General features: G+C 38.6%; 1 protein-coding gene across 1 annotated transcript in view; it reads right to left on the bottom strand.

Annotated features, from left to right (window-relative positions):
- The window catches only part of LOC119902258 (FERM and PDZ domain-containing protein 4-like), a 47,179-nt gene that overhangs the window by 6,647 nt on the left and 24,636 nt on the right, over positions 1-15,896 (bottom strand). Inside the window, exons 3-13 of the mRNA XM_038718336.1 lie at positions 11,892-12,043; positions 10,206-10,308; positions 8,796-8,841; positions 7,687-7,791; positions 7,331-7,438; positions 6,030-6,161; positions 4,032-4,151; positions 3,323-3,459; positions 2,825-2,951; positions 448-537; positions 122-304 (exon numbers count right to left, since the gene is read on the bottom strand). Coding sequence (XP_038574264.1) covers positions 122-304; positions 448-537; positions 2,825-2,951; positions 3,323-3,459; positions 4,032-4,151; positions 6,030-6,161; positions 7,331-7,438; positions 7,687-7,791; positions 8,796-8,841; positions 10,206-10,308; positions 11,892-12,043 — 1,303 coding nt within the window. The remainder of the gene's footprint in view (positions 1-121; positions 305-447; positions 538-2,824; positions 2,952-3,322; positions 3,460-4,031; positions 4,152-6,029; positions 6,162-7,330; positions 7,439-7,686; positions 7,792-8,795; positions 8,842-10,205; positions 10,309-11,891; positions 12,044-15,896) is intronic.

The following is a 15,896-nucleotide window of genomic DNA, read 5'->3' as shown; positions in this document are numbered from 1 at the left end:
GAAGGAAAGGGATAGAGGAAGGGAGGAAGGAGGGAGAAAAACAAAACAGAAAGAAATGAAAAACAATTGATGCTATAATTTATGTGAGACAAAATATTGTTTCAGACAGAACTGTGCTCACCCTGACATCCAGAACATGCAGCTCCAGTCTGACGTTGGTCTCATCCTCAGTGAGGATCTCAATACGATTGACATGGCTGAAGTCAGCCAATAGTGCCACTAGGTTGGTCCGGGCATTGATGACATGACTGATGCCGTAACGTGGGCCCACTAACAGCGTTACCTCTGTCTGTTTCTCCCCTTGCTACAGAAAGTAGTGTGTATAAATACGAATGAATTTACAAAGAAATCAGCTATCTCAAACTTTGTGACAGAGATGCAGTTCTAAACAAAACTCAAGTTTGTTCTCAAACTTCTATAAATCCTTTCCAGAACTAATGGCCTTACCAAAAGTATTGATTTGAATTCCCTCCCTCCATAGAGTCTGAGTTCACTTAGGTACCTCAGGTAATGCACCTTGGCCTGCAAAGCAGTCAGCTGCAGAGAGAGAAGGGAAATCCATTAGTAAGCAACGAAATCACTTCAACCTGAACAGATGCATTTGTCGTCAAATGTCAGGATGTATAGCACTCTCAAGCCATTCTGATCTGGGCCGCTGACTTTCCATTATATCCCATCATATCATTTAAAGCTGATCAAACTCTTTATGGTGTGCTTGTGTAGATGTGTGCCTCTTCGGATTTTCAAAATTCAAACTTTAAAAGTACCAAAAGTGTATTTTTGGAAATTACTGTTGATTTCACTGCAATGATACAAATCTATCTATGACCTGACACATTTTATGTATTTATTGTTAATTCTTCCCCTCTATACAAAGCAGATTGTATTTTTTTTTACCACTTGTTTCATTTATGCATAACTGGATTTTGTGTTTTGAATGTCCCTATATTTCAGCACCACAAGCTCAGGGAAGGCAATACATTTGTAATGAAAGAAACAGTAAAATAAAACATTACTACAATTATGTGTCATATCTCAAGCTGCCTTTATAACCGGAATGCTCACCAGACTTTTATAAAACACTATATCTACTGTTGCGCCTGAATTTGAGAATATGTCTCGTCAACAGTATAATCCAGTAATATTTTACCTCACCATCAGTCTCAGAAACCATAGACTGATGGGAAGTCTGACCTTGCTAGTTGAAAACCAGACATCACAATTAGAAAAGAATTATGTTTTTATGAAATTCTTGCTCAGTCTTAACCACTGCCTTTTCACAAAACTGAGTGAGCAGCCTCTTTTGGGGAGGGCTGAGTGATAACTTCGAGACTGCAATGAGAAAGCTAATTTACAGTGTCAATGTTTTGAATTGCACGCAAGTTCATTGCTGCTGCTCGGCTGTATGTCTCGCTAATGAGACTGGATATCACCTGCCACTGCGAATGCAAATTATTAAACAGCACATCATCCTGCTCAGACTTGCAGGGCAGAGATCAATATCCCTGTAGTATGCCTGACATTTGATAGGCATTTTACACACATACAAGTGTTTATGTTCATGTGTTTAACCTGAATTCCATTCCTTCATCCACTACATGAAGCTCTCTTTGGTAGAATAAGCTGGGCGTGGAGCAATGCTAATTAGCCTGCTGATGAGTTATATTGCCCAAACTACAGTAAATGCTTCATGGCTTCATGGCTTCATGACTGCATACCTTGTAAGTCATTTTTAGAATACATACATAATTTACTTTCTGTCATTCTTTTAAACATTTTAATTCTTCAACCAATCAGCCTAACCTATATTACCACTTTCAACCTTATTATTATGTAGGTCAGCTGTGAGTGAATTGGAAGGAGGAGATTATTTAACTTGCAATGACCCTTTCTGCTTTATTAATTTAGTTTAATTTCACCCTGAATATGCATGGAATTTTACAGTAAAAACACAGACCTAGAGAGCTCAGACACGCTGGGAGAAATTGGACTTTATGTAATGATCTGAAAAATGATTTTCCTAGAAGAAAAAATGCTAGACTTGGAATCATTGAATTTTGGATTAACGTTGTATGTGGGATTGACTCAAACTAAACTACAGGGCCCACATTCATGCAATGAATGTCACCAATAACAATGTTGTGTGTTGTCTTACAAAACTACAGCACAACGCCACTAGTGTAGTGTTGTTGGCTTAACATATACACAATTTTCAAAGTACGGTACTGGGTTTTTTTTGTTGTTTTTTTTGCTTTATCATATCTGCAAGCACTTATAATTCAGTTTGGAAAACTTTGTGTCTTCTCTGAGATTAAAATTGCACATTGCCTAACTGTGATTCACTTGCAGCTAACCTTATTTGCATGTCAGCTGATAGTAAATCACTCGCTGAAGTTGAAACTTTTGCACGGCTTCATTTTATTGTATAGCGTGCTGCTGATTTGTACGTGTCAAAGCAAATATGGGTGTTACAGAATGAGCGGATCAGCAGCAGCCTGACTCATTAAAATAGTTTCGCAAAGAGCAAAAAAGTTCAGCCGAAGTTGAATCAGCGGCCCCTGGCTGGGACATGTGTGTGAATATGAATATCTTATTATGCACACAGTTTGACAACGCATTTGGCTTGTTATTCACATTAGCATTCAAGGTCTGGCTCAACAAAGGGTCTTAGGTTGACATGGGTGAGAACCTTTACAAGGTTGAGCATGGCAGCGATGCTATTTTAGGATATTGCATCACAAATAAGAGAGGCAGTGTGTTTGTGCACATGTGCGCATGTGAAGTTTATTAACAAGGGCAAAGAAAGACAAAGAGAGATACTTACTTTTTTCCCTGGAGGCACGAGGTTCTGGTTGGTTTTGAGGATGTGTGTCAGGGCCTTCTTAATGTTTTTCTCCTTCATGCTGGACAGCACAGCGGGAGGCAGAAACAGCGATAGACCCCACTCTTTTCTGTTGAGAGGAGATTGATTTCAGCATGTCGCCCATGGAAAAAGCTACTGCCTGGGTTAAATACTTGCAGCCAAAAGCTTGAAATTGGATGGTGTTTACTCTCAGACAGAGCAGATGAGCTTTCTCTATGGAAAGTGCTTCCTCAATAGGGCCTCCTTTACAAAATGTACAACTACTGAACTCTCCAACCAAGGAGAGAGAATAGGACAATGAATTAATTTAACTTCTAACTAATGGAAGTCAGCCCATCATTCACTATTACTATTGATGGAGCAGCTCCAGGCTGTACAACAGTTTAATATTACAGTTCATGTTTGTAGTGTCAAAAACACCCGAATACCCTGCATAGCTGCATTTACACACAAACTTACTGGATGTATTTGAAGGAGACCTTCTGGCTCTGTCTGGTTGTCATGGTGAGAATGTACATCTGCAGTGCAGCCAGTCGCAGCGCAGCATCGTACTTGAGCTCCGGGCCGAATCGCTCTAAGACCACATCATTACAACTCTATGGCAAAACAGGAAGCGAAGTTACATAATGATCCCAAAGTCAGTTTTTGGGGCCCGTGAAGTGCTTTTCATCTCTCCATTGAGCAGCAGCACATCCCTGCTTAGCTGAAATAAGTTGTTCTCAACCTTTGTGGCTTGAGATTCCTTCAAAGGGATATAGTTTCCAGTCCCTGATGAAGGACTCGGAAGCACAAAATGGTGAACTCTGACAAGAAAAGATGATTACTTTCCTTCTCTCAGGCTATTTCACTTGACTAATTATCAAAGGAATCCTATGGGGAAGCAATTTATTATTTTAGAGAGATGTACTTTATACAACAGTGGGTTGATTTGAGGACTTTATTTGTAAATACGGATTTTGTCTTGACAGGAAACAATTCTGTATCCAACTGTATTAATTTTGTTTCCAAACCATGTGGTAGATTGTACCCCTCTCAAAGTAGACAAACAATTGTACACTCAATTTAATTGTTCACCTGTTTCAGGAATGTATTTTTTTTAGAGTCAACAGGTTTCAGTTAATGTAATAATCAGAGTCATTTTCAGGACTTTACTGGGGACTTTGCTCACCTGTACATAGAGGTATTCAAATGCCACAGCGTCTCTCCGGAGCAACTCCACGGGGTCCCTGGGCACGAAGCTGACTCTAAAGAAACACTTCATCTTGTCAGTGCCAGGCCTCTGGGTCACCTGGGGACACAGAGGAAGGAGACAGGAAGAGAGAAAGAGAGACCGGCGGGAAAGAGGAAGAGAGAGAGGGATGCAGGGCGATAGATAGACAGAAAGCATCAACACGTGCACACATAAAGAAAAAGCACTGGGAAAAAACAGTTCTGTGCTATAGTGCAATCATTATTGGAGTAAAGGTGGTATGTGTGACACTATACTATCAATTTAATCATGTAACCTAGTTTCATTCATAGCACGTGTGGGTGTGGCCGAAAAGGTAAAGTCAAGAAATAAGGGGGGAAAAAATTCCATCACTCAGCTGAAATGTGAATTTGTGATTGATGTTTTAATTAAAGGCCTCATGAACCGGGCGTAGTACTGAAGAAAAATAAGTAGTAGTAGGCTAGTAGCAATTACGTCAAAAGTAGAAGTAAAGGTGGGTGTATACTAGTACTGGTAGAAGTAGTAGTATTAGCAGCTTTGGAATTAGTAATAGCTGTAAGATTAATATCAGTTAGTAGAAGTAGAATTAGCAGTAGAAGAGGAGTGGAGGATGTAGGCATTTTCCAGGCAGGGTGGGTCTAATGAAAGACACTATGGAGTTGCATTATGGGAAGTGTAGGATCCAGTGTCTCTGGAACTTAACCTATACTAGGAAGTAGAATGAAGTAGCAATTAATATGATGAAAAATATAAATGAAAATATAATCCATTACCAGTAGGTCCTGCAGTTTTTGTCCTTTTTCATTGTTGTAGTTGTTTTTAGATTGTTGTTGCTTCTACCGTTTCTTATTGTTCATCTGTTGTTTATATACTGATATTGCATTACTGTTTCTGTTTTTTACCATGTGAACCCAACGAAGGTTAAAATCAACCATGTGAAGTGCCTTTAAGTACCTTTGAAATACATATAAAATGTAACTGATGCATTGATGTGTAGTAGTGCATTAATGTTGTAGCTGGTTGAGAGGGAGCTGGTAGTAGTTTAATCCACTGGTTCCCAACCTTTTTTGACTTAAAACAAGAGGCATGAAAGGCTTCTATCCAGTATTTCACAAGAAAAAAGGAATTATTAGAGAGAAGTCAGGAAAAAAAAGTTTTGTGTTGGATAATTATGCTTTAGATTCACTAATACAGTGGTACAATATTTGTCTCTGAAATTTGAAGTAGAAGAATACACTAGCATAAAGTTATACTCAAGTAAAGTACAAGTACCTCAAACTTTTACATCAGCATAATTCTTGACTAAATGTACTTTACACTTTACAACCTAAAGACATGGTTGTGTAATTTAGCAGCAGTAACCCAGCAAAAATTTTCTTGCAGTGCTGGTCTATGCATTTGACTCCATTTCTTATTCAGGACAAAACCACAAGACCAGCATCATCTTTTTAAATATTGATTTTATATTATAAATTTTTTAATGTGCGAGTGTAGATAGGACGAGGGAGTTTACTTTCTAATTCAAGGACTCCCAGCCTTGTTCCATACACCTGTCACCAAGATTGACACTCAGGTGTATTACAGTATACTGTATGTTTTATCAAGAGTGCCAGGGAAGAGTGACTCTTGAACAGTCATCTGCCATTGTGTACGCAGAGCTTCACATCTGAACTGTGTGGTATGAATATTAAAATTGTCCTCTTGTGATCCTGCAACCTCATTAGAATGTAGCAGGCACTGTGGATGAGTGTGTGTGTGTGTGTGCATCTTTGGGGTGTGTGCACGTGTGTTTGGGTGTGGAGGAGGGTAGGTGTAATGTGAGCTGTCGCCCCTGCTGTGCCAGTGCTGATAAATGACACTGGGGTCCAAATGCCGTTTGAATACTGAGCAGGAACGTGTGCGTGCAAGTTGGTGTGTCAGACAAAAAAGGAGACAAAGAAAGGAAACCTCTCCTACCTGAGTAAGCATCTCCTGTTCATGCAGGAGAAGCAATCTGCTTCCAGAGCCCTCCGTCCTCTGCTCCAATACAAGGGAGAAGTGCTCGATGCATTTGATTGACAGCTTCTCTTGCAGGGTTAGGATCACGTCCTTAAGTAAATACACCACATAAATATTTAGTTAGAATAGTTGCTTAATAGTTTTGACACATGTATGTAAGTATTGTCATAGAATACCATTTTTGCAGTTAGTATACAAGAAATCGTGTAATTTTCAATTTTGTGCAAACATGAGATGATGCAATATGTGCGTCAACACATGAATTAAACTGCAATTTTGGAATGCCACCGTTTTGTTTGTTCTTCAAATGTTCTCAACACCATCTGTGCTTTTTACTGACTTTTTAGAGTATTCATAATTTTGTCACTTTCCCAAACCAGCTTAGAATTAGTATGTATGATGGCATAGGGTAACAACTAGTTACTAGAGTTCCATGTCAAGAAACATTTTCAAAATATATAACGGCACTACACATGACCTTCATGCAAAGTTACAGTACCTGTATTCTGTGCTTTACATTTGCATTCTTCATGCAACAAAAACGGAACCTTTTACAGGTTATTTATATATATACACACACACACACACACGCACACACACCTTACCTCTCATTTGCATCCCCACTCATATACATTAACAATTATGCCAAGGGAGTATGTTGCTATACTCCAATTACCCTTCTTTATAGCTAGCTAACATTAGCTTCCCAGGTAACAGTAGTGGGTAATTGTTGCCATAACTAAGTAGTTTTGTAACTTAGCTAGCTGGCTTAGTAGTTAAGTAGCATAACTAAGACACACTGTATTTCGCAAGTCTGTTACAAGTTAAACTTGATAAACTTAAAATAACGCTGTTAAATCATTAAGATATAGCATATACTTAATATAAAACAATTATTATAAATAAGAGCCTAAATGCATTGTTAAGATACCAGTATTTGAAGTGAAGCTCAGAAAAGGAGTGACTCAGCTCTCCGGCTTCCTAAACTACATGCTTGGGGCCACAGTGGCTCACAACTGATTAAGAATCTACAAGTCAAAAAATGGAAATATGCTCTTTGCCACCTCGCCTGAATAAATGAGGTGCTCAAACAAATGGAACTCAAAAAGTGATTGAATTTCATGGTCCATGTGTGTGCACCAAGACACACTCATTTGCACTCTAAATGAATTTCTCCCTTTGTAATTATAGATGCTGCAGAGACTTCTAATTTTGTCGAGGGTGCCTCAAGGGAGTGGAACACACACACGCACACACACCTTGATAGAGGTACTGCTGTCGAAGCGAAAAGACTTTGTCTGACCGTTCTCCAGGTAGACCTTCAGGACATTTGGCATGAACAGAAGAGAATTGTCCTTCACCGGGTTCTACAAAGGGGGAATACGACCAGTGTTTTCATTCTGTGCATTTGTGATCACTTTGTGAACAAATATGGTTTAATATGTGAAAGGAACTCATAAATGTCATGTCATAACACATTTTTGTAATTGTCTTATCTCTCTGGCATTCACTCAGCTGTCCTATGTGGGAAGTGGCAACCATCTGGCATTGCCTATATAGGTCATAAAAGTGTGTGTATGTGTTTGTTTGTGTGTGTGCGTGTGGTAGAACTGACTGGAACCTGGCCGTTTATAATGACCTCCTCTGCAAAGCGCACTTTGACCGGATTGGACTTGAGCATGGCTTTTTTGGCCGCACTGATGAACGCTGATTTAGGGGACTAAGAGGCAACCATCCAAAAAGAGAGACAGAGATTGAGAGAGAGAGAGGAGAGAAAGAGGAAGAAAGAGAGACAGATGGAGGGAGAGAGATAAAGAAGAAGCATAAACACATGCCCAACTGAAGAGGAAGAAAACAGGTTTCCGGCACATTAGGTTTACATATAACACTGGAAAAATCAATAAAACATTAACACAATAACCTAACCAATCTAACTTCTTCTTAATCTAATTTCTTACAATTGTCACCAGAAACACAACCCTGCTGCAACGCAACACAAATGTAAGATGAGCATGGAGCTGGATGAATACATTTAGTTGGAATGAAAGTGTTCCCCAGTGCCCTGGTGTGGCTCACTGATGTCTTTTTATAGTTGGTGTATGGTATGGAGGAATAATCTATATCAGGCTCTGACTACACAGACAACACACGTTAGTAGGATCAATTCATTGCTGGCCTTGATCTTTTCATGGGATTTGTTGACAATTAAAAAAAATATACATAGTACCTGCCTTATCCTTTAAAATGCAGGACAGCGTGTAACAAGTCTGGGAGAAAATTTAAGGTACATACCACAAATCTCCACCTTGCTAAATATTATGCCAATGGATGACTATGTCCTTCATGGAGAATTTTTCAAGTAAAAGGTTTTGAGAATTAAGAGGCATGAAACAGGGGATACTATGTCATCATGAACATGTTTTTGTTTCTGATAATTGCATAAAGATTTAAATGATTGTGTGTGAAAAGTATAAAAAAAAGTAAAAATGTAAAACCTGTGTGGTTAATAAATTGAGTGTTGCGTATAAGTGGTTTACAGGGCCTAGACAAAACGGGGTAATTAGGCAAATGGAAACAATACATTGTATGTAGAGCAACAACACATACAGAGTAAGATTTCAAATTTAATTTCAGCAATTAGTTTTTTTGATCAATATATCTGGTGCATACAATCCTTGTGGTATGCTCCAAGAATTATTATTTATCAAGAGCTGATCTACTCACGGGATATGGTTGGACAACAGTCAGCACGATGGATTCTTTGCAGCTCCTGAAGCAAGAAGACAATGAATTACAGAGTGAATTACAGAGTCAAGAAAATCATCAGAAAACAACAATCACAGCAAACAACAATGGCATGTAAGCAACAGGAACTTGATTAGCTTGGCTGTAATGGAATGAGATGCCTCTGGCAATCACCAATTACAAGTAGCTGCAGTTCAAACCAAAGGCACACACACACACAAACACACACACAAACGTACATACAATAATTTATTTTCCATTTATAAAATGTGACTGTGTTTCTTGTGAACCAAAACACAGCCTCAGTCATGGCAAACTGTGTGTGCATCGAAATAAGCGTTTCATTTTTAGTCTTATTTATTCTGAATATATTAAATTTTCTTAATATTATGAGATGATGACAATGGTATGATGAGCAGAACTGTATTAACTGTTAATTATTAAGTGTTATGCAGATGGGGGTAAAGCATGACTAATACCAGGCAAGCACTTCATTAGAGTTTCACATAGTTGTGTGAAATTAAAGATGAGATTTTAAAAGCAAATGAATGATAATTACTATGTTTCATTGTGACTTTCTCTGGCACAAACTGTTTCTGTTGCTATTGGTATTTAATCTGCCATTTAAAATGTTTCAAACTATTTTTTTTTTCTTATAATGACAAAATGCTATATTAAAGCCTGTATAATGGAATAATCAGTCATTTACTTTGATATTACTTGGGCTTTTAAGGCAATGTAGTCCAAAAGTATTTGAAAATAATCACATGAAGCCACATTATGTTTAAAAACTGAACATGCCTCAGCATTAGGCATTGGATTTTATCGCTTATGGCAGTTTAATTATTCACCCTCACCATGTATGTAGCCATCTGCTCATGCAGATAGATGTGTTTGAATGTGCAGAGATTATCTACCCCTGCCACCTTAATACAAAGACGGTGACCAATTTTGTTTGTGGTGTTCACATCATTACAAATAATGACATTTGAAAGACTTGATAGAGAACGCCTCTTTCCAGAAACAGTGTCCTGATTTCTCTGGTTAATCCGCAGATTTCACTGTCAACCATTTCCATAGGGACTACTTCTTCAGTGACAAGTAGATTTAATGAAAACTGTTTACAGGAAGGTTATGGATTATCCAGAATAACCAGTAGGTGATTTGTCATTTTTTAACAGGGGGGATGGCCCATTAGAAGCAATTTGTCTTCATGTAATAAGAGTGAACTGGCCCTTTAAAGTTTAGGTTATCAATAACCTTAAGCACAGGGTTTGGGTGAGGGGTTTTGGTATTTCTTTAGAATATCCACCACCCGATTAATCTGAACTGAACTATTACAGCTTTGATTCTGACAGGTCACAGCATCCCCAAGGTTTTTGTATCCACCTGACGAGGTCGATGACTCGTTCCCTTGGAGCTGAACTGACAGGTTCATCGTTGATCATGATGATCTCATCGCCTGGCAACAGCTTTCCCTCTGATGGACCACCTTCACACACAAACACATGCAAACAAGCCATAGTTGATCACATCACAGGCAGAGCATTTCATTCTGTCAGCCAAAGATTGTCTATGAATGAATGAGCGCAAGAACACCTGAATGGACACTGCAAACATGCGTGTATGTCTGACAGTGTACATACAGGTCATTTGTAAAAAGATCTACATTGCTTGGGTTTGTCTGGCTCCTGAAACTTGTAATAGGTGTGAGCATTAATAAAGTGCAGCGTCCTTAAGCACATTTTCCTTTCCTTGGCCAACTCTAAATAGAATATTCATTAGTTCAATTGTCTGCTTGGTATTCAGCGCTGATTGATTATTGAGATGCCTAATCACTGTGTGTGTCTGAGCCGCCTCTGGAGCTGATGCTTGATAGGAGTCTGTAAGCAGTAGTTTGGCAGTAATCTGGCAATCAGCCAATCGACCAACATAAACACTACTTCCAGCAAAAATATTAATTTTCTTTCTTGCATGGGGTCAATACTACTTGCGCAATCATAGTCGGGAGAAACCAATGGTCTGCATGGTTTCCTTCTAAAAAATCATTACAGCAACTGTTTGCACAGGTTTGCACCAATGAAATTTCTCAATGCAGTCTAACATGCAACTTTGGGTCTTCTGTGCTGTACTAGCATAGCTGGAGGTATTTAGGCTTTTTTTACTACTTTGTTTTTTTTACAGTTATTTCATTTTCTGTCTTTTTTTCTTGCATTATATCACCCCACCAACGTTTGTTTAGTGCACACACTGCATACTACTACTTTTCTTGCTGTCAATTATCTGACTCTCACAGGAGTGAATGGGCTATTGCATCTGGTAGTAATCCCTCATGTTGCTTTAAAAACTCCACTGTCATTTGATCCTTGTGTTATTCAATCAGGACCATTTAAGGTGAGACCGCAACAAATCCAAGTCAGAGTAGCTTTGAGATCAAGTCAAGATCTGGTCAGTTGATTCTATGAACAGTATGTAAAAGACTTAAAGGGCAATGTTTGGTTTCTGTTTGTTTTTTTGCTCTCTGTCCCTCCCCTTCTGGAGGACCACCATGGGTCCTGCTTTTGGAAAAAAATATGTATGGTTGTCAATGGTGGACAACTTTTTTTTTTCCCCGTTTGAACTCTACCATGAATTACACATTTGCTGTTTGTCAGACGTCAAAAGATAATTTTGTAAGTCAAGAAAGTTGCAATTTGTTGTAAAACAGTAAAGTAATATTTAGTTTTGTGCAAAATTACTTGTACAATATATGTCACCATACATGTTAACGTTGTAATGCTAGCAAAGGTTCATTGCTTGGTTGCCACTAGCTAGGTAACTTAGGTATGTTCCACGCACAAATGTGTCTCATCTGATGTGTTTAATCCAACGACTCTTGGTCCTTTCATCACATTATCTACACATGTAAGTTCTTTAACGTTAGCTTCAGTCATTGAGAGACACAGTGATGATGTCACATACACAACTTTTGAGTTTCTAATTACGGTATTGGTGAAAAATGACTTGACTGAACTCAAGTATTTTAGCCCTGTATCAGAGAAGACACTGTTACAGTCAGCAGAGCACAACACCTACCGGGCGTGACAGAGCGGACCACTACTGGTTTCTCACTCCCTGCCACAAAGCCGAAGCCAAGGACTGGGTCGCGTCTCATCTCCACCAAGCGGGGGGCAGGTGGGACCCCATCCAGGTGAACCTCTTCCAGGGAGCTGCTCTGGGACACTTGACTTGAAAAAACAGGAGAGGAGGAACATGGTGACTAAGAGAACTTCAACTGAAATCTCTACATGGTAAAAGAAAAAAAAGGGAACAAGGACATCATAATACTAACTTTGATTCACTTAAAGTTGACAGATGAAAGTTTTCTGACCGACAGATGACAGTTTTCTGACCGACTTATCCAGACGGACGTGAAATGAGTCAGCAAATACTTTCACCTCAAGAAGACATGTAACTGGTAGTGACTGTTACAGGGACTAAACGTGTCCTGATTGTTAAAGGAGGATCACTTAAATAATGTCATACAGTGCAGATTAAAATTCAATCAATGCATTCATTCCTACAATAGAAATAAGTTTTACCAATAAAAGACAACATTAAACATGATGAATGAGTTATCTGATCAGCTGTTCATAAATCAGAGCCTTGGCTCAGGTTTGGTCATTAGCACAGCCTTTTATGCTTAAGAGACACTTGTAAAAGACAGCATAGGTCCTGCATTCATAAAATGTCTCAGATATGCAATCTGGAATCAATTGCCTCCTACATCCATCTATAAGTCTGCAGACTATTCCAAATAAAATTCTATTCTATTCTTCTAAATCTATTTTATGTGTGCTCTACAAAGCTGTGTCCTCTTCTTTACTGCTGCTGACTGTTGATTACTATTATCATTATTATCAAAATATATGACCCAGCTGTTTGCAATTCAGCACAAAAAGTTTCATCTAACTGTTTCTGGGGTCGGGATAGTTGGCAACTTTCTTTAATATAAGTTGTTTCCGTTGATCTGAGCTTTACTGAATGCTTTAAAAATGGTGTTTCCCACAGCTACACTAATTTAACTAAGTGTAAAGAACCGATTCAGCAGTACATTTATCTGCTTTAAAGCAACATTATGTAGTATTTTTTTCTTAAAAACAGCTAAAAACAGCAAAATCATTTTGATGGTACAATGAATTATAATAGGGTGACTGATGTCAGAATCATCGCCTCTCCGGGCCGTGGAAGCTTTCTATGGTGCTAGGGAAGAATGAAATCCCTGGCAGGATTTCTATCGCGAGAACAGTGTAATGCTTTATGGCCCCACAACGCAATAGAAATTCTTTGGAAGAAGCTAGCTCGGTATTCTCAGTATGGATATCATGGCAGAGGCTGCAAAGAGACCGAAGAAGACATTGTCAGAGGAAGCGAGGAAAAGAAAAAGAGAGAGTGACCGAGCAAGACTGGACAATAGAAAAATAGTGGACTGGTTTTTATTGGATGCTACTATAAATTATTGGAGGTTAGCGGTTATGTTGAAATAAAAAAGTGACAAGAGGTTAGCGGTTATGTTGAAATAAAAAAGCCCACAACAGCACATACACTGTGAAGTATTGTCCCACTGAGCAGAAACTGGTCCTGGATGCTACTATATCATAATATAGGTTAACATTAGTGGCTCAGGCCTACTCTTTATTGGATTTGGGGTGGGCACACTGCAGCACCAAAAGCCAAGCACATTATTTATGATAGCTATAAGTTCACAAAACACATTGGTTAGTCCACATCCACTTTGTTTGTTAAAAGTGGAAACAAACTGTTTTAAAATATGAGTATGTAAGTTATTAGCAGCCAAACAGCATTAAGAAAGAATGACACAAGTCTGATCTTACATTTTTCCACATCATACTTATATTACCCAGACTAACTAGCTGTACTGGTACTTTTAATACAAGTCAAGAACAATGCTTTTTCTTCATATGTCATTTCTGTGTCTTCTACACAGATCATAAGCTTATGAAGATATTGATTTTTTGCCTGGGACATGCAGCTTTGGTTTCAGTCATAATCATAATAATTTTTAATGGGCATGTATGTGTTCACATACGAGGAATTTGACTCCAGTCTTGCATTGCTCTCAATGTACATACACAGAACAAGCATAAACAAACAGGACAGCAAGCTAACCAGAAACAGACACAAACTACAGTGTACAGTGCACACATACACGCAACCATAAACAAAACAAAATATGTAGATAGCAAGACAATAGTGTAGTGAAGCATTGTGCAAAGGATGCTGGTATGAATAGAAATACGTAAGTATTATTGTATATATGAGGCAGGTGAATATGATATAATATAAACAATACAATATGAATATTGAACAGCTACTCAATTGCTACAATGATGAATAAATTGTAAGTAGTACATATACTGGTTATTGCACAGGGATTGTCCCTGACACTGTGTGTCTGGCGGCCTGGAGTTAATTGTTCATCAGAGTGATTGCCTGTTGGTAGAAACTGTTCCTGTGTCGGTTTGTTTTGGCGTACAGTGGTCTGTAGCACCTACCAGAGGGGAGAAGCTGGAACAGGTTGATTAGCCCACATAGGTAGCCATTAAGTGCATTATCTAAGATCCTTTTCAAAGGTTTCACATTTAAAACAAGTCACTGCAAAACGAGTAAGCCAGAGACTTTATTTTCAAAAAACTCAAGGAGCTAATGTTATCTTAATTAGCTAGCCAGCCACAGGTGATAAACTCTGCCACTATCAGTTCATCTATCCTTTCTTTTAAAATTTCAGCTGGCATGACTACCTGATGACTAAGAAATTTCGGTGATTATCATTGTAAACAAATTGTAAACAGAAATCTTAACAGATGTAGCAACGGTAACTAAAGGGGTGGGGCTTAGAAAAAGTGTTTAAAGTTTAAAGTGTAGCTTTGTGATTTCCTTCAAATGGTTTGAGGTACCTCAGAGGATCATAAAAGGCGCTTTATGAGAAACTATCCTCATCTGTCTTTTAAGGAAATTTCCTAGGTAGCCTATACTGGATATCTTTTTTCAGGTCATTAGTAAGTTTGATGCTTTGCTGTGTGCTGTTTTTATCTATGTGGATGAGTATCACAAATGCCCCGAAGCTATAGGTTTTTCAGTTTTATGCTTAGATGGATAAAGTAATATCAGTAATGATGCATGGCCAGAGCAAGAAGCAAAAACTTTCCAGTTGAGCAGAAGTGACTATATTGCGTTACTTAAATATAAGTTAACATTGGTGAAATTTCACAGTGTCCTTTTCTTTGCTCTATTGCAAGTCACTCAGGATGAGAGCCCCACTAAAATGTAAAGCCCCATATTAAATGAAACCTTACTGCCTGCTGAACCTTAGATGTCTGACACTGAGAATGCCGAGTGCCTGTTAATTAAGAGGTGATATACGCTTTCAGTGAGTTAACTCATTCTCTCTTTGTCACTATCTCTTCCTCCCTCCCGCTTTCACAGCTTAAAAAGCTCCCTTGGCAGCCATTGCTTCCTCTCTGCACATTTAGTCCAGTACAGGGTGTCTATTATTACCTGGCCAACATCCATTACATCTTTGTCTGCCTCTACTGTCCATACAGCAGAGTATATGAAAGTCCTGCCTCATCTGTCCTAACCCACATAGTCACAGATGTTGCAAATGTAAATGCTACTAAAATGGTGTGCAAGTACAAGGTTGATTTACTTATCATTTTACAACACAGGCTTGAATAACGGGATTAGGTTGTAGTTCCCTTTATGCTACTCAAAAAGCGAATGTTAAATACTAAAATTATATACAGTAGATAGGTGGATTATTAAGAAGTCATAGAAATATAACTTTACTTGGTGCTCTGTAGTGATACAACATTGTATACTCCTTTATCTCCTGCCACACAGCAGCAGGGTGAACAGGCTGTGGCTGGGGTGGGGACTGTCATTTAGTATCCTTTACATGACTGAGCATGAGCAGTGTGGCTTTACCCATGGATGTTTATCTAGTTATTAGAATATATATCTGCAGCTTAAATCTTCCCTGATGATGAAGCATGTTCAAACTTTATCTCCAAACACTCC

The sequence above is a fragment of the Micropterus salmoides genome, unplaced genomic scaffold, assembly GCF_014851395.1.
Source record: "Micropterus salmoides isolate LMB-PRFRI ecotype aquatic unplaced genomic scaffold, ASM1485139v1 Ms_hic_scaffold_1, whole genome shotgun sequence".
Lineage (NCBI taxonomy): Eukaryota > Metazoa > Chordata > Actinopteri > Centrarchiformes > Centrarchidae > Micropterus > Micropterus salmoides.
The sequence above is the reverse complement of the archived record's forward strand: the minus strand, read 5'-3'. Positions and strand labels throughout refer to the sequence as shown.